Source organism: Corapipo altera, unplaced genomic scaffold (genome assembly GCF_003945725.1).
Source record: "Corapipo altera isolate COAL_440 unplaced genomic scaffold, ASM394572v1 301, whole genome shotgun sequence".
NCBI classification, from domain to species: domain Eukaryota; kingdom Metazoa; phylum Chordata; class Aves; order Passeriformes; family Pipridae; genus Corapipo; species Corapipo altera.
The window spans coordinates 3,504,237-3,523,379 of record NW_020884926.1 but is presented as its reverse complement, the minus strand read 5'-3'; the positions used below and the strand labels follow the sequence as shown (position 1 = coordinate 3,523,379).

Sequence of the window (19,143 nt, the reverse complement as noted above, 5' to 3'; positions counted from 1 at the left end):
GCACTGTAAAGTAATAATCCTCACTTGAGCTAGATTAGGCAAACAGCACAGGCTGTCCTCTAACCCTTTACACATCTGTGTTGAATCCTTATGTTTTAAGCTTTTATTGTGACTTAGTTAAGACAGCAATTTTTTAAACTTTAAGCAAGCTTCAGATCTACTGTCAGGGTGGGAAAGTAGTAAAACCTGGTTCTCTACACATGGGAAAACCAGTGTATGGAGCCCCTGCACCAGCTCTGCACCATTTGCCAAAAGTGATTTCTCATCCTGGGAGAGAACACAGGATAAGTGTTCATCAATGTAGAACTCCCACCACCACCTTCAGCAAAACCAGGGGCTTTGGACAAACACCAAGCTGAAGCCAAGTACAGCTTTGAGACAGTTTTTGTCGTGGGTTTTGTCCAGCCAGGAAGTTCCTTATCCACAGCCTTGCCTGTCCAAACCAGAATGTGCTCCAACAGTTACACAGGGAGACAAAAACCAGACGTGAGCAAACTCCTTTCAGCAGAGCCAACAGCACAAGGAGCAAAAGGGAGCACAGAACAAGCAAAGCACAGAAAACAGGAGAAACAGGTTAAATGTGTAGTTAGAACTGACTCTTAAGTGGATTTTAGTATTAGTGAAAGGTGGTGAATTGAGAGCATTGAAGACAAAGAGGCAGAGCACAGAAAGCAGAGTGCAAACTGCCCCCGCCTGCACTGCCATCGTGCCTGGAATCCTGTGCCTGTGATCCCACCTGGAAAGGGAAACAGGAATCCAGTCTGAGCAGCTCCTCTGCCAGCTGGTAAATTAAGGGGCAGCAGCCACATGGTTAAATTTCAGATGCAAATCCAGCCCCAGAACAGAGGCTGAATGGCCCTCACATGGCAGCCTCTGCTTTTTGTTCGGTGCAATTCGGAGCTGGAATTTCAAGTAACCTCATCATTCAGTCCTTGGCTTGGTACTTCAAACACATTACAGGGTCTGAGACAGTGAGAAGTTCCAAATTTAGTTCTTTGATACAGAACAAAGGAAGAAAATAGCAAGGACTACAAATAGGGGCTATATTTGATGGCACATTTAGAGAATCAGGAAGACTGACGGAAGGAAGTTCTCTTGCATGTGAAGGAAAGTTCCCCTTCACAAGTCCCCCAGTGAACTGTACCTGAATAACCCCTGACACAAAGGAGGAGGGGGAAGAATACCAGTTCTGGAAGAGCTAAGAGGTGTGCTAATGGAATTCCATAAAAGCTAAGGGGGAGGTGGCAGCAATACAACCAGGACATAAAGCATTCTATTTTCAAGAATCTTTATGCACAAAGGAAGCAAACAGAAAATACCTAGGCATATCCTTATCAAGAAAGAGCCTGTAAAAACATAGAAAGAGCTTCAGTTAGTGCAGCCAAAAGCAGAACAGAAAAGCAACAGCTGAGAGGAACAGAACATGTGGACTTAAAAAACAAAACAAAGCAAAAAAACCCCACAGGAAGCAGAAAACAGTCTGCAGACAATGAGCAAACAGAAGACATGTCCCTCACCAGGGCCTCAGTCCCACTCCACCACTGCCATGTACTCATCCCATCACTTAAACCTTGGCATTTTGGGAAGAGATGGTCAACTCACACTCATCCTTCACCTGAGTGACCCACCTTATAGGGAACTATGGAGCTATACAGGAATTTATTGAAACTGCTGGAGAACACAAAGCACAGGGCTTTCCAACTGCAAAGGCAATAGTATCCAGACTGGAAACCAGCAACAGCCTCTCAGTGTTCCAGTTATACTGATCCATTAATTCAGATACACTAAAATATCCACTTCGCAGTGGGAGACAGAAAGGAACTGCTGAAGCCCCTGTCTGCCTTGACAGACACCAGGTGGCAGAGATATTCCATGGGCAGGAGCAGCATCCCAGATCCACCTTTAATGCTGCAGTGGTCCATCAAAGTCCAGGCCTCTAACTGAGAAGGAAGAAGCCATTTCAGTGCCTTGGAGGATCCCGACTCCAGCATCCAGCAGCTGCAGCAGAGATGGGCCCCCAAATTCCCCTCCCCTCTGGAAACACTCATTCAGAGCTCCATTCCAGAGATATTCCTGCTTTGCACAGCTGAGCAGAGCCAGGGAGTGGTGAAGTGACTGGGCTGATGTCAGAAGGGAGAGGCTGTGCCCAATCCCACACTCTGCCTCGCTGCCCTTTGTTGCAGACACTGAAGCAGAACAATGTGGAGTCTGAGCTTTATAGCAAATGCACCCTAATGAGGGACACACAGAGCCAGAAACCCCTGAGCCAGGGCCCTGCTGCTGCCCAGAGACTGAAGGGACAGGGGACAGGAGTCAGTTCATGATACATCCGTAGAAATCTGCAAAATATGAATTTACAAAGCGTGGCTCTCGCTTCAATTGTCACATGCTTGTTCCAGGGAAGATATAGGTATGTCCACATTTATAAATATAGCTCCTAAAATTGTCCCTGTACTTCAGTGCTGTATTCTAGCACCAAACCTTTATGTCAGTTTAAAAGTTCTGGGATAAATCCTGAGACTCCCTTAAACTGTTCCTTTCCATCCTCCTTTTAGGGTTCTTACACATAGAAAGTAATTCAGAAAGTAATCAATGAATCCTTCAGGTAGATCAACAGATTTCAGCAGTAGCAAGAAGTTATGGTGATGTTCATTCTCCATATGCCTGCCCTGTGCCCATGGAATTCTACATTTAATAATTAGCCACATTCCCAACTTCCCAAACACCCTGCCAACACCTCAGAGGTCAAATGCTCACTTTATTCACTTACCTGTTGGAGCTGTGAGAGGACTTCAGGTATTTTGCAGAGATAATATTCAAAGACAGAATGGCATCCACAGCAGCCTCATCTACCTCTGCTTTATTTCTTATACGCCCTGAAATGGGGAGGAGGAGGAATCAATTAAAACTCAACCTGCAACATGAAAGGAATTTGTTTTCCCAAATACCATTTCAGACCATGTGATTAACAAGAGGAAGCTGCAAAACTGGAGTTTTTCCTCAAGATCTTTTTCGAAATCCTCCCCTCACAGGCAATGCTCGTAAAAATGACAGAATCTGATACAAAGAGAAATTGCCACTAACAGTTTTTCTTCCTTACAGAGCAAGATGTGACAAGAATTTACTCACCAACAACCAGCTCCCTCACATCTTTCCAGTGCAACTCACTGCCCTTCTCATGGATAATGGTGACTGTGATTCTCCGTTGGATTCCCTGGGAGAGTTCAAAACGAAAACACTGGTGAAGCATTCACACACTCACACATCTGTTTTGCAATAGTAAAGCAAATAAGATCATTTAAACTGGTCTGTAACTGAACAAACATCTCTGTGTTTCAGGACCCTAAACTTAACCTCAAGGGGATGTTATATTCTCATATGTAACAGAAATTAATTAATTCCCGCTCCTCACTCCACAGAGACAGATTTTTAACCTAAAATAGCCCTGAAATTGTTGTTGTGCTCTCAAAAATAGTGATGAGGACACTGGTAAATCCAGGACTAAGTAACTTTTTTCTTCCAAGGGAATTATTGGAATATGACCATTATTCCTAAGTTATCAGAACTGTTCCTATTATTTTAAGAACGAGAGGCAACGGAAGTCACAGGTAAACTCCATGAAAAGGACCTGAGCATTTGAGAGTAGAAAAAGCACAACTTTAAACCTAGAGACCATATTTAACTAGGATTATCTTTAGAATCCAGCTAAAGACAAACTGTTATGAAGGATTATAAGAGGCATTTGAAATGCACTGAGACATGGTCATTTTGTAGAGTAGAGTCACAGGCAGTGACACAGAGCTGAGTCCACGTGATCCTTCTGTGCCCTTGGCAGAGATGCTGGAGAACACTGAGGGCACAAACCTGGTCCCAAAGGTTCCTGCTTTCTAAAAGGCTTTCATCTTTCCTGAGTGGGACTCACACTGATAAGCAACAGGAACAGCAATATCCTGGGGGCCAAACATAATCCCCTCGTAGCCCCAAGCCACCAGACTGAGCACAGACTGAGGGCTGCCTGACCCTGCAGCTCTCATGGCACAGCTGGCTGGGAAAGGAGGGCAGGAAAGATGCCAAACCCACTCAGCAGCATTCTGTCCCCCCCTGCAGAGATGCAATTTGCTGTTCCACAGCTTTCATCAGTACCTGGTGGAGCAGGAAGGTCCCCTGACAGGGCAGGCCCCCGGTGTGATCCACAATGGCAGGGATGTACCTGTGGGAGACAGTGGAATCAACAGGAGGAAAGATGGACCAGCACAGCAACTTCTGCTGCCAACAGTTACCTCTCCATAGGATATCTGAAGACAAAGAGTGTTTCTTTCTACCTACTCTCAGACTACTTATGGCTCCTACTCTCAGACTGCTCAGGGCTCCTCATGGCACTACAGGATCAGAGAAATACAGAAATACTGTATATTGTACTTCCAGTATTTCTGGAAAACTCTGTGGAATAAAGAACCTAAAGACCTACCAGGGGAAAACCTTCTTTGTATCAGAGATGAACATAAAACAGGACCTCCTGGATGACTTCTGGACCATAAAGTCTCTGGTGACCCAAAGGATTGAAACTCATGGCCCACACAAGGTAAGTTTTCCTAGTGCCTGTTCAGTTGGTGTGCATGGAGTTCTCAGTGGAAGGATCACTTCAAGTGTGAAGGAATGTCATTCTATCTTTTAAGTCCTTTCCAAGGGAGTGAAAGGATGTTTTTCTGTGTCTTTCCTCCTTTCCAACAGGGACAACTAATGCCAGCAGTAGTTACATCCCATCACTACAAACCAGCCAGGACCCCACCCAAAGACAACTCCTAAAAATGAACCTCGTCTGAACAGAACAAAGGGGAAAAAAAACCCCAAAACTCCCATAAACCACTGCTCTTGAAGCATAAAATATTAACACAGAACTTACTCCCCTGTTGGCTCCAGTTCACTGATCTCAAACCACACCAGGAGGTCGTATTTGCTCACACTCTGGCCCAAGCTGGGTTTGCTCATGGTGTTCAGCTTTGTAGCTGGCACTTCAAGGCAGAAAAAAGAGAAAGAAGGAAAAACAATAGTTTACAAAGACTGAACAAGTAAATCTTGCTCAGGGTTCACGGGAATGTGCCATTTCAGTGATCCTACATATTCTATGTACATATGCAGAGCAGAGATTTCCCCATGAAAATGATGGTGCTTGCAGCAATTGTTATTTCTCAAAGTGTTTGTTTTTTTTTTTAAATCTAGGTTACTGGAATAAAACAAAAAAGGTTAAATAATGAAACAAAAGTGTATCCAAAGGGCTTGGAAAAATGCACAGCCTCTCTAGATCCACAGAAAAGAAGATTCCTCAAATGTGCATCACAGTTTGTGGTTTAGAATTGCTTGGGTCTGCTCATCTGCAGCATTACTCATTCAGAAAGTACATTTCTCATTCCCCATGTAAGAGGAGAAATACAGAATTTAAAACTTCAGTCTTCACTTCTTGATGCCACAAACTGCCAGACTCCTGCACCACTTGGATAAGATATTGTATATGTAAAAGGGCTGAACAAGACTTATTCCAGAGCCTTAATCCTGCCAAAGTATGTTTCTGAGCTCCTTATCTCTTGGTATTAGTGATTATTACTGGCCAGATCCTCTCTAATTCCTTTCATACAAATGTAGGGATAAACCATGTTAAAAAAAGTAATGGGATAACTGAAATTCTGAAAATATCCTGATACTCCCTCTCACACACTCACATCACACCTTTTAGTTATCATTACTTGACTTCTCTTATCTGTTCACTCATTACATATTTGGAAATGGGAACATTTTAAAAAGCTCAGTTCCTGTGCAGTCTGACAGGGATTTTTGTAACCCTGCAATTGATTTTCCATTTTTTCTCCTTTCACATGCTAACCTTGCTGTTTTTATTAAGTCAAGTAATCATTCCCCCTTCTAGCCTCTCAAGCCCCATTCTTCCCTTGCTCAGGTGTTCTTTGGGCTCTCCCCCCTTCACACCTCTGTGTATCCTTCAACATCCCCCAGGATTAAATTTCCCAAGCACTGGAAGGGCATAACAGTCCCCAGTTAAGAAAAGGTCCTTCCAGGTGTGCCTGTGGGGTCTCTTAAATTCTGTGTATTTTCTGGGTAAAACAGCAGCTCCCTCAGAGGGACAGATCTTACAAGTATCAGTTATTCACAGCACAGCTCCATCCTGTGAGGCAGCAAGAGTGAGGCTCAGCATTTACTCTTCTCACACATTACTCAGGGTAGTAACCCTGTTGTACCCATCGTTTCATGAACTCATCACAACTGAACTCAGCCCTGCTGGCAGCAGGAGGAACATCCAACACCCAGGTCACCCCAGTTCATTGATAAGCAGAGAAACTCAAAAGCACATAAGAGGAAAAACAACAGAGAGACACGTTTAACCAAACATGAAAGCTGGTTCTAGACAGTCTCACAGACTTGCTCTGGCACAATTAATAGCCAGCATGCCATTTTTTGATTTTAATAAAACAGAACACAGTGGAAGTGAGGAATAGCAGTGTTAGTGGCAGAAAAGGAAGATGAGCAAAAAGGAAACTTGTATAGAACACAGCAGACTGTTTCCTCTCCAGCTGGCTGTGTTTTCATTTGCATCTCTCATCCCAGGATCACAAAACTATATGCAAAACACAGTAAAAATCAGAGGTCCAGGAAGTTTCAGGGAATAGATGCAGTGCCACAGAAAAATCTGTGACTCCCAGCACACTGGAGCCTATAGGCTGTCTATATGGTTCTGTCTAAAATGTCTACATGGTTCTCTCTAAAATAGCCCTAAACTTCAGCACAGCATCATCCTTCCATGACCACAACCATGGCAGCTTCTAGTCCTAAGAATACTACATGATAAAGGGGAAAAAAAAAAGGAATTTTGAAGCACATTTTGGAACTACTTCTACATCTACCAGAGATCAAGGTTGGCTACTAACCATCTCGTTTAGGAGCCCGCTCACTCTGACAACTGGGAACAGGCAGAAAGAGAAAAGGTGGCAGCTGGTCAGCTCCATCCTGGAAAGCAGCCACAGCAGAGGAGGCCAGAACGTTGGCATGCTCGGAGAGCGTGTTCAGCACATGCACGTTCACATAGCCAGACATTAGATACCTAATCAACTCAATTTTCCTCTCATGGTCTGCAGAGGGAATGGAACACACACACACACACACAGAAAAAAAAAAAAAATGGTAGAAATATGCAGGTGAGAGAAACACAAAGGAGGAGGAAATTAAAAGGTGAAATGGGGGAAAAAAAATCATGCCAGAGTTCAGAGTTCAGCATTAATGCAGTTAGGCAAAGGAAACAAGGATCAGTTCAACAACACTGACTCGCTACGGGACAATGGGAGAGAGCAAAAGATGAAGTGGTTAATGAACAAGCAAATTTGCAGTCAGGTGCTCAGTAAGCACAGGAAGAGCCATAGCCAGATCTCATGGAATATGGTCAACACCTCAGCAATGGAATTCTACCCTTCAACAAACCCAGCAGCACTTCCTGCAGAGAAGGTTGCAGAGAAATAAAAACAAAACACATAAAAAGGGAGAGAACCATCAAAGATTCAGTGCCCTTTCCAACACTCAGTCCATTACATTTCTCCATGTCCTGGATACCTCAGGAATACACTACAACCTCCACTTTCAGGAGCAGACCTGTGATGGACAAAGAGCTGTGCTCACCTGGCTTTGACAGTGGCATGGGGGGAGGAAAGAATCTTCGGGAAGGCTGTGGAGGGCTACAGAGAAATGAAAAGAGTTATCAGTACAGAGGCAGTTAACATGAAAAATATGTTTTATTTAAACGTACACACCTGCATTTTTGTATATATACACTCATTTTAGTCTCTAAAATCATGCTCACAATTCTCTGAAGACAGGTAAGTACCACGTGCCAGGAAAAGAAGTGGACTCAGCCCACTAACCTATGTCCTTTTTCTGTTCTAACTTCACCAATCCTAGATGTCAGTAAAAATAATAAATAAAAGAATTACAACCTCCAACAGCTCTACCTCCGTTCTGCACTGAAAAGTTCGAGAGGTAACAAGCATTTCCCAAAATAACTTTAAGAAAAGGAACAAGCCTTGGCTGGCATTTCCTCTAAAAATCATCCTCTTCAACAGGCTCCTCCCTTAAGCTCTGAAGACAAGGATGAACAGGGGTCCTTTCCCTACCCCCAAAAATTCAAATGCTTGGCAACTTTGGCAGTAACATGTCAAAGGGTTGAGAACCTTTTGTTTTCCCCCAGTCTCATCCCTCCTTTTGTCATCCTACCCTTATGCAAAAGGCCACTTGCCCTGAGGGAACAATGACCTTGGAGCACTGTGAAGGTTTTCCCAGAGCTCACAGATCATGGCTGAGGCTCCCAGTACAATATTCCACCACCAGGAATGGTGGTGGATGCAGATGGATTGGCAGAACAGTGTTTGAGATGGTAGAACAATTCCATCCATTACCACACTGGGTCTCTCTCACTCACTCTTACCTCCATCAGGAATTCTGCTTGTCAGGGTGTGGCTGTATAATTTCAGGAGCATGGAAAACTGCAGAGCTAACCTGAGCATGATCCCAAACTGCCTTTGTGCCAGAACACTGACCACTACCTGTTGAGGTCCTGTCCTTGCAGGTGGAGGGGATGCTGCTGGTAATGCCCGAAGACCTCAAAGACAATGGGCTTTGTTTTGATGTACTCCACGAACGATTCCGTCACTTCCACAGCGATCTGGGAGGCAAAGGAGGGAAGAAAATGAAACATTCAAAAAGGAAGTATTGCTCATAGCACTTAGTGTCCCTCACAATAAAAGCACCTGCATTCCTTTTTGGTTTAGGCATTAATTCTACTCTCTGATGATGAAGAAGAGAAAATGAAAGCCCCAGCATCAGGCATTTCAAATGGGAGAAGAGGAGGCTGCACATAACCAAAGGATTACACAGTTCATAAAAATAGGTATATTCAGTTCATCTGAGATCATGGGCACTGCTATTCATACATATGTTTTATTTCCTGAACTCCAGACTGTTCTCATTGCACATCCTGGAAAGGAAACAGAGATTTCAATGGCAGGAAGCAGAGGTGAAAATGAAGAGTTAAATCTGCCCCACAGAATCATTCTGTATTTTGTTTCCCATCGGGGATTATATCATCCACCTGATCACTCCTCTTACTGTCTGCCCTAAATAATTCCCCTTGCCTTGAAGGAGAGACACACAGCTCCACAGTCACCCCTCATGCAAAGCTTTACTCACATTCTGAACGTGGTAGAACCCCAGGGGAGTCCCTCGGCCGTTGTTTTTGAGGGGTTCTGTTGAGAAAGCTTCATCGTGCCGGTGCAGAAAGCTTTTGGAAAAAAAAAAAGTAAAATCAAACAAAAAATCAACAACCACAGAATGGTTTAATGAAGATTGCTGTGCTCCGAACCCAACACTGAAAGGAAACCTTGAAATCCTACAATAAATTTATTTTGCTGGAACTTTACAGGGAGCTGAGTGATGGCCTAAAGCCAGGAATACCCTAGTCTTGTAGAACCACAGTTCCTGTATATGTTTAATGTTTTTATTATTCCCATTTTTTATTCTCTTTTTAAGAACAGAAGCCAAAAAACATTTGCACTGTTGAGCTACTGATTTACTCAAGGCTCAGGCAGCTTTCATTCCAACTGAGCTTAGATACCATCTAGTATTCAATTATGCTTAAAACCTTAAGATATCTCTAAACTACTAATTTAAGAGTCCACTTTGATTCCTAATTCCTTTCTGCACAACTTTATTCCTTAACACCTGCTAACACAAAGCAGGGAGCAGGGATTCCAGTAACTCACAAGGTTTTTCTCTGCTGTGAAAAGCTCAGACCCTCCACTGCCCACTGTTCTTCGCTCTATCAAACCATTAATTGCCTGATGTAAATAAGGACAAATTCTTACTTGAACTGGCAGAAAATGTCTGCATATTCGGGCAGGATCCCACTGGCCTGGAGCACTGTCACCCGGAAGGTGAACACACTGCCCAGCTTCAGGTGGTCCCCAATCTCCTCAGTGAATCCTTCCAGAGTCATCTTCCCATCCAAAGTGGCCGACTTCAAGTCTTAGGGACACACAAACAACCCATGTGAAATCACTTTTTTTTTTTCTCTCCTCCTCTCTTTTCTTAAATTATTCCTTCAGAAACAGTTTAGTCCCATCACATTTTTTTTTCTTTTGAACCCTAATAATTTACTGATAATCAAAAGATCCAAACACCTGTGCTGTGTTTTTCAGCACAGTTCTTCAAATGAATGACTCCAGAACCTCTCCATGCAACCCACAGGTTTCACCTCTCCCCAACTATCATATTTACAAAGGACACTCGAATCCCCTTTCTGTCACTGACTCAAAGTGTCCCAGATTTCCCTTAAGTTCTCCAAAACTACCACATATTTCTTGCTTACCCAGCTCATTCATTCTGTTGATCTCCTCTGGAGGAGTGGTAACCTCTGAATTCTGTCCTTGCCCTTCCACAATTCTTAATTCTTCCAGTGACAGCCCAGACCGAGTCATTGCAACTGAAGAAAAATCACTCTGAAAAATCAAATGAATTGGCTTGTAACAAACTCCTGCAGTTTCTCCTTCTTTCCCTACAACAGATTCTTTATTTATAAGCACAAGCTACTACACTCAATTCTAAGACTTCTTACCTTATCAAAGTACTCATTGTCAAAGGAAATTTTAGCTGTTCCAGACTGTCGGATACCAGATCCATAATCTGGGGCTTCTTCATCAGCTAAAAAAACCAGGGGAAAAAAAGATAAATAAGTGATGGGGAGCAGAGTCACTGAAATGGGAATTCTCATTACAATGGAAACCAGTCCAGGGAGCAAAAAAATGACAGGTTGGAGTCAGTGATGGAAAAAATCATGTCAGAAATCTACCCATCATCAACTCCAGCGTGGGCAAACCACAAGACAAGTTATGAAGTTTCATTATGAATATACTTCAGAGAATTTTAAATGCAAGCCAACTTTAGTACTCATTTTGATTATTTATTTACTTCTGGTTATGATACTGAGGTAAATTAACCCCGATCTGAACTGCCACCTCAACTCTTGCAGCCCTGAGCTCAGCAGTGACACCAGCAAAGCTCCCCCGGTACATGCTGGAAGTCTGAAAGGCAGATCTGTGCACACAGGCTGCCCATTTAACCTCCTCCTCTTCATGGAGAGCAACAACAACAGGGCCTGGTTAAATGCCAGGGATTTCTTCCACACTAAAGCCATGTTTGTGGGAGAAATCCCAAGATTCTGAATGTGTTCCAAAGCTTTGCTTAGGGACCAAATAATGCCATGGTCCTTTTTCAAGAGATGTCCCCCGTTTAATTTCTATTAGCCATGGTGTATTCTATTTATTTGGATGGATAAATAAAGTTTTTATTTGGAAATGTTCAGTCAATTCTAAGGAGACCAAACCAAACTAGAAATGAGTCTTTTGAGCACATTAAAACAGATTTTAAGTCACTTGCTTTAATCCCTGCCAGAGTGATTCTTATACATCTTCAGTGTGAGATTTCATTACAGGTTCCCATGGAGAGTGAAGCTTCCAGGGTTACCCTTCCTAAACAAGAAAGAATTGCTGGCAGTCGGCCACTGCTGGAAAGGACAAATTCTGGGAAGGATGTGTGCTCTGCCCAGCATGGGTCAGGCATGGCTGACCACCAGCTAAGCCCACCTCCCACTGAACAAGTGTAAAATATCAGCAACTCCCTAGTGAGCTGCAGCTCATCTCCAGCACACATCCAAGGGCACTTATCACCCCAGATATCCACCTTCCCCTATGGAAAACTGGGAATTAAGCAGTGTGTTAAAGCAGTTTCTAAGTCTCAACACTTTTAGAGAGGCAATGAAGGGGAAAACTGCTGCTGGTTTCTGTTTATACCGTGCTGAAAACTGTAATTTCAGCAACTTCTTCACCTGCTCTTGTCAGACACTGGAGAAGCACATTTCAGAGAGTTATTTAAGAGGACAGTTGGAGCACAGCAAAAATTTGGTACATTTGACTTTGCTGTCAGTCACCACAACTATCAAACTTCCAGTACCCTTGTCCACTATTTACACAGGGTGCAGGAAAGAAGAATCTTTGGTTTATTTTTAGTTTTCATCTCACTGAACCTAGTTAGCCCTTTCACTGTCCTAAAAAACAGTGTTGCAGTAGTTGCCAGGTACGAACTTTAGTGGCCAACCCCATCCCTTCACAATCTGATCAGCAGCATTATTTCAACATTTATTTGAGTTTGGTCCATATGATGACATAACAAATGACATCAATTCAAAAGCGAGTTAACAACAGAGAGCGAGTGTTCTCTGCAACACGCAAATCCAGTTGGAGTACAGAAGGTTTGATTTGTTTGGTTGGTTTTTGAAGCTGCAGCAGTTCCCAGTGGCAGGAGCTGCCCCGGGGAGCTCTCAGAGTGTCTCACCTGCAATGGCCTGAACTGCCACACGCAGGAACCCTCGGACCTCTCCCTTCTCACTCACAACAGCCACTCTGTGGATCAGGGGCACCGGGTACAGCAGGTTGCTCAGGTACACAAATGCTCTGGGAAGGGAGGAAGGAAAACACAACCAGCATTAGGCAATGATGCACAAAACCAGGCTGCAGAGTTCAGTTGGCTACTGGGCCACTCAAATCTCCAGACACTCCATCTCTCAGAGCTGCAGGAGGTCCTGGGTCCATCCTGCCCACACAGGGCCAAGGGCAGCCACAAAATGCTCTAAATTGAGCTCAAAATGCTCACTGAAGACACAGGGCTCACATTAATGAGCTACAAACATATGGAGGACACAATTCTAGATGATGGCTGTATGGAAGGTAATTGGAGATGCACCACAGTTGTGAATGGAGCTGTTAACAAGATGGTAGAATCTACTAGAGAACTACTGATTATAAAGAATTGCATGTTGTATTATATATTATATGTACATATGTGTATGAATATGTATTATGTATTGTATTATATATGCACTGTATATTGTATTATGTTATACATACATGTATGTATGAATATGTCATGTATTGTATTATATAGGTACTGTATATTGTATTATATATTATACATACATATATGTATATGTATTATGTATTGTATTATATATTGTATGCACATATATGTATGTATATGTATTATATATTCTATTATATATATACTGTATATTGTATTATAAAGAATTTTCCCCTGAGGTAGTTTGAAGTGATAAATTAAAAGGGAATTGATCTACTCAAACAGCCTCAGATTTTTACTGAACATATAAAACCCCTCTTTTAAAACCAGACTGACAATGTTTTCTCTCTTCTATATTCCTCTGGTAACACTGTATGCAGAATAATCAGAATCCCCCAACAAACCATAAGTCAGCACTCAGGTTTCTTGGAAGAGTCACTGAGTGTGCACACAGTGGAAGACTGTCAGTCTTCAAATCTAAACCTCTTTAGGAGCATTATATTTATTTCTTTAAAAAAACAAAGCAAAACAAAGACCAAAACACCACAGCAGTACTCTGGAGCAACCACTCAGGAATTCCAGTCTACAAAAGGAAAAGCAGCATTTAGGCCCACAAGTGGATGATCCTGCCAGTCACTAACTTTTAAAGTTATATACAAGCAGGGTCTCTTTTGGAACAATAAGTTAACCAGTTTAATTGTATAGATTTTAATTAAAAGTCAGACTAACTTCTTTAACTAAGTTATTTTATGTTCCTGCAATGAGTTGCAGAAGTTTTTGAAGTGTCACACTTCAGTGGGATTGGTCTGAGCAAAACATTAAGTGTTGACAAGCCCAACAAGGCAGGTAAAGAACAGCTCTCAACAAGGGGAAATGAAAGCCCTAATTTATTCATTAAGTGACCTGTTTCAGAGTTCAGAAAAGTACTGAGATGCACAAAAGTTTAACCAATACTTTTACCAGTCATGAAATTTAAAGTGACTAATTATGTAATTTTAATCAACTTATGCACGTTAAATTATACTAAGCATCAGTAATCTGTTCAACTAATTCCCTTCTTGCAGTTCTTTTTATTAGTCTTTAGCATTGTATTTAATTAATTCCTCTAATTTGTAACTGTTATTGTTTAACATTCCCAGGACAAGTCCTGCATGACCAAAGGGAAGTGCTGCTCCTTGGGAACGTTCACGTGCCAGGATGAATTAATTCTCTTGGAATGACAAGGTGGTCAAAGAGGTGTCAGTTGTGAACCGAAGACACAGAAATAATGCTACTAAAAACCAAAGTCATGACAAAATGCAATAGAGAAGAGAATGATTAATAAGGCTACAAAAGTAGCAAAACAAAAAAAATGAAGAAAACCATACAACAACAACAAAAAACAACTGCAACGTAACACTTCACTAAGATTAGGATTTAATTCCTTTTCAGTCTGCTCCAAAGTGAGGTAAGCACTGATAAAGCAGGGGAAGGCAGAAGAGACTAAATTTAAAGTAGTAAAATGAGAAGTTTAATTTTTTTTTTTTCTTAAAGATATCATTTTCATTTCCAGCTTTGAAATTTCAGGTGATGCTCATCTGAGAAAGCAGATGACTCCAATTGTAACAGTTGGAATTGCTGACTTGGACTGGCTCAGGGATGGAGTTCAGGAAGGGGTGTGGTTAATTGCTGAACACAAAAAACACACCCTGTTTGAAAACCACATTTCAAGCCAGGGAGAACAGACATTTCCCAACAGGAAGGAATCTGAAGAGCCTTGCACTGATGTGCCCAGTGAAAGGGAGTCTCACTAACTCCAAGAGTCAGGCAGCACAGAAGCCTTCCCACCTCAAACCAAAACTAATGGAAAGTGAAAGCATTCCCTGCATGAAAAACAAAAATACCTGTTTATTTGCATGGTAAAAGTTCTGAAGCTGCTGCTCAACATGTGACAGCCAAAGCACTCAGCTGGAGTAACAACTACAACGTGACCATCCCAAGGAAAAACAAGCTATTTCTCCTCTTCCTAAACTTCCCTCCATCCAGTCACTCGGTTCATCGGAGTCATTTTGACTTGGACAAAGAAAAGCACATAATGCAAGAAGTTTTAAGCTTCCTGTTTGTTGGTGAAAATTCTGGATCTCTTCTGTGGGAGGGAGAGCAACTGCACATGGGCTGGACCAAACCAGAGCTGGGTCCTGCAGCAGCACTGCTCCCAGTGCCATCCCATCTGCTGCAGGTCAGGAGGGCACGAAATCTTAAGGTTCTCCTCCTCCTCTTCCCTCATCCAGGAGGATTCCCACTCCCCAAACATCCCCTAAGTGTCCCCCTGCACCTTAGCCCAGCAGACTGAAAGAGGGGAGCTGGATTAGCAGAAAGATTGGTGAGGTAGAATGGCATACTCACAACAGAACTAGAAATTAAATTGAACAAACACGATTTTTTTAAAAGAACCAAAACAAAAACAACAGAACTCAGAATGATGGCGGATATTTTTAAAATAAACACGTCAAGGTTTAAATGAAATACCCCACAGTCCTCTCCCACCTCCCTTAAAAACAGAGCAAATGCTTGATATGTCACACCATAAATAGAATCAGCCTTAAAGACAGCCCAGCATGCCAGAAGAGATGGCTAAAGGGACCAGCTCTTTTTTTCCTTTTCTTTAGAAGTTACAAATAAAAGACAGTCATAGCACAGAGAGAGGAAAAAAAAATAACTGTGATGGCCAAGGAGTCGAGTAACTACATGATCCACTTCTCCTCTCTTTCATGACCTGCACTTGTCATTGCTGATGAAACCCCCAAAAATACTAAAAATCATTTTACTTGTCCTAGACATTCTACAGCATATGGTCCAGTAAACAGCTGGAATTTGGGGTTTGTTATAAACTGAACCTTGTGCTCAGGACAAGATTTGTGTGGATGAACGCACCCCTGGTCCTTGCAAGTCACTGTTCAAAAGTAGAATTCTCACACTGGAAGACACTGAGGACTCAAAATAGTTCCTATTCAGTGGTGCTGGACAGTCTAAAAGCAGCTTTCTGCTGACAGAATGGGCACAACAGAAGAACAGGAACAGAAATAGAATAGAAACCAATAACTGGGAAAAAGTCCCTCAGCTCTCTACCCAGATAATCCAAACTCAGCTCCATTCTTCAGTACAACTCCCAGCTCAGTTTGTGCAGCTCCCACCCAAAACTGCTGCAGCTCCGTGCGTCTGTCCATGGAGACAGAGCTCAGAATTCCCTGTAAAACAGGGAATGGGAAGCAACTTGTGCCACTGCCAGGAAGCACAACCGTTCTCATTTTACACTGTATTTGCTCAGCTTGTGTTGTGCTTCCTGAGGAGCTTGTGAAATGAGGATGAATAGCCCAACTCTTTCCCGAGCTCTGAAGGAGCTCCAGGAGCACAGGCTGCGGATGCCAAGGCAGGGGCAGGGAGCAGCCCTGGGCTTTAATGAGCTGACAGCCACCCCCAAACAGCTCACATGGCTTTTCCCAAACTGACTCCCAACCTGAATCAGATTAACCTGAAAGAATTACATCTTATAAACCACGTTATCAGGCATTGCACATAAGGGCACAAATTCAGAGGTCACACAGGATTAATGCAACTTCTGGCAACTTTAGCAATTTTTGTTTCAAAAACTAGATCCAGGATGTTCCAAGCCCCACTCCAGATGAAGTCTGAGGTTTGGCAACACAGCTACACTGATCTAAAAGCTTGATCAAGACCAGCAAACTCAATCCCTCCTTTTCACAAATAATGCAGTCAAGTTTCCTGCACTTGAGGCAACTGCACCTTTCTGTCCATGGAGTCTTTCCTGCCCACAGGCACAGAGAAGGACAAAGCCAAGCTCTGGTCCCTCCTCCTTTGTTCCTCCCTTCCACTGGCCATGGAGCCCTTTTTTTGTACCACACCTGTGGCAAACACCCCCCTCTCCCTGCTTTAACCAGGATTTTGGCTCACAGGGGAAGCAAGGAAGCACAAAAGCATCATTGGGGGAGTGGGAAGCAGCAGAGAGAGGAGCCAAGCCACTAAATAAAAATATTTCTGTTTCTTGAGAAACATGTTTTAGCAAGACTATTAATGAAGAAACAGGGCAAAGTACTACATTTTTTTAATGCAGCTTGCTGTCCTGAGGGTCTACACCACAGACTGAGGTCTGATAATGCCCTCATTGTTTTTAGACTGGCAAACCTGCTTCAGAAATTCAAGCACAGTGCCTTGGGAAAGTGCTGATAAACACTCCCAGCCAGCAAATTGCAGTGATGATGACCTTTCACTAGGTAATACTGGCTACAGAGTCAAACATAATCTGAGAAGCCAAATCATCTCAGAGAATACCCTTTTCCTCATCCAGAAAGGACCATTCTTCTTTCTCCTCATGCCACCTTTTCTCTTCATACGCAGAGGATGTTAAATGGGTTTTCAAAAAAAAATGGATTTATTGGACTGGACTTAAAGACTTTCCACCATACTCAGGTTCTCTTCTACATGAGGAAATGCCATCCTACAATTCTATCCCAGTGATCCTGTGATGGCTGAGTAGAGAACTCTCTGAATGATGTTTAAATCCTGCACAGAAGCAAACCCAGTCACCCTACATTGCAATAGTTCTCTAGAAATAGATTTACTCACATTGTTGCATCTAAGGGTTATTTTCTCAATTATTATTTAGGTCTATATGGGAATTTAAAACTTATGAGATGGGAACTTAATGACATGACATGGGAACTTAAAACATCATGTTGGACTACACTCATTCTCTGGCCATTCCAATTCATGGGTATTTTGGCTAGACTGACAGATATTCTGTGTAGCACAAGGCAAAGCCATTGCAGTCTGCAGCAAGAGCTGGTCCCTTTTGGCCATTCTCAGAGGAACCTCACCAACCTTCCCACTAAAATGAACCAGGGGGATCGGTCGTAAAACGGGTCGCGCCCATCATTGAAGAGGTCTGATCCCTCCTCAGTTCCCACGTCGGAGCCAGTGTCATCCACAAAGGCCTCATCATCAAAGTCCTCCATCTCATCCTGCTGCTCATCAGCCAGTTCAGTGATGTCGGAGTCGGCCGTGGAGAAAGTGGGGGAGGGCGTGCGGTCGGCAAGGCGCTCGTTCACGCAGCCATGGAATATGGGGGAGCTGGAACCAGCCAACGGACACCGACCGGGGCCAGGGGAAAGAAGAATGTTCATTTAACAGCTGTTTGTTGCCATCAGCACAGAGACCACCTGAACAACAAGCAAAGGCTTCAAACCACCTGCACCGCCACGGAACGCGAGGGGAGGGATTCGCCAACAAAGTCGGGGGAAAGAGTGTCCTTGAACGGAGCAGGAAGCAAATGGAAAAGGAATGTCAACATAAGGATCTTGAGAGCACATCCATTTAAAAGAGCTACAACTCTTATTGCCAACACAGCATTTCCACAAATCAAAATATTGCAAAGGTGCAGCCAACATCAGGAAATATCAAAGAATCCCATCAGATGCTTCCCTAGGGAATGACCAAACTATTACAACCACATATGTCAGTAAGACCCTGGGCCACTTTTCCCATGTTCTTCACATTCTCACAGCTCTGCTCCAGCGAGTTTGGATAGAATTTAGCTGGCTACATTGTTTTAAATAAACTTGTAACTTACTACGGGTTCACTCCAATCAGAATCCACCAGTTCACACCAGAACTGGCAACACTCCAGAGAGCATTTTCTACTCTCCACTGCATTTTAAGCCTCTGAGAAATCCCTGCAGGACAAAACACACGAGTGACACAGAGGCCACACAGTTCATAACCACATCTCGAGCCAGGGTTCCCCCAGGAGTGGGCAGTGCAGCAGCAGTGAGGGTGTGGAACGTACCTCCCGACAAGTTTGAACCAGTGGAAGCGGTCGTAGAAGGGGTCGCTGCCCGTCATGGTGCTCTCGCCCTCGTCCTGGCTGTTGGAGGCCATCTCCCCAGCCCTGTCGTACATCTCCCGCATCAGGTCCAACCTCTGCCTGCACACGGGAAAGCAGCAGTGAAAAACTGAGGAGAGAGAGGAGCAGAACGAGCAGGGAACACCAAGTGAGGTAACACTGACTTCGCCTGAACCAAACTCAGAGGCTGCACCCTAAGTTTGGGTGCTGCACTGATGCTCCGAGGTGTTACGGATTCGGGGAAAAAACTTGTAGGCAAGGTCACTGCAGAGCTCACAAAAATC

The 19,143-nt window shown here is 43.3% G+C and overlaps 1 protein-coding gene and 1 long non-coding RNA gene across 9 annotated transcripts in view; one reads left to right on the top strand and one right to left on the bottom strand.

Moving 5' to 3' along the window:
* The window catches only part of KIF1B (kinesin family member 1B), an 85,941-nt gene that overhangs the window by 12,969 nt on the left and 53,829 nt on the right, over positions 1–19,143 (bottom strand). For 5 of the 8 annotated variants that reach the window (XM_027657993.1, XM_027657995.1, XM_027657996.1 and 2 more), the window contains 13 exons: positions 18,803–18,940; positions 17,839–18,087; positions 12,439–12,557; positions 10,664–10,749; positions 10,418–10,547; positions 9,915–10,074; positions 9,241–9,331; positions 8,598–8,716; positions 7,678–7,733; positions 4,904–5,012; positions 4,144–4,210; positions 3,130–3,214; positions 2,771–2,876 (listed from right to left, as the gene is read on the bottom strand). In XM_027657993.1, the coding sequence (XP_027513794.1) occupies positions 2,771–2,876; positions 3,130–3,214; positions 4,144–4,210; positions 4,904–5,012; positions 7,678–7,733; positions 8,598–8,716; positions 9,241–9,331; positions 9,915–10,074; positions 10,418–10,547; positions 10,664–10,749; positions 12,439–12,557; positions 17,839–18,087; positions 18,803–18,940 (1,515 nt within the window). The remainder of the gene's footprint in view (positions 1–2,770; positions 2,877–3,129; positions 3,215–4,143; positions 4,211–4,903; positions 5,013–7,677; positions 7,734–8,597; positions 8,717–9,240; positions 9,332–9,914; positions 10,075–10,417; positions 10,548–10,663; positions 10,750–12,438; positions 12,558–17,838; positions 18,088–18,802; positions 18,941–19,143) is intronic. The other 3 variants (XM_027657999.1, XM_027658000.1, XM_027658001.1) reach the window with 1 other exon arrangement.
* LOC113954086 lies at positions 12,571–14,598 on the top strand. The gene is made up of 3 exons (XR_003530101.1): positions 12,571–12,830; positions 14,100–14,407; positions 14,513–14,598. It is a non-coding gene; the product is annotated as an uncharacterized LOC113954086 (long non-coding RNA).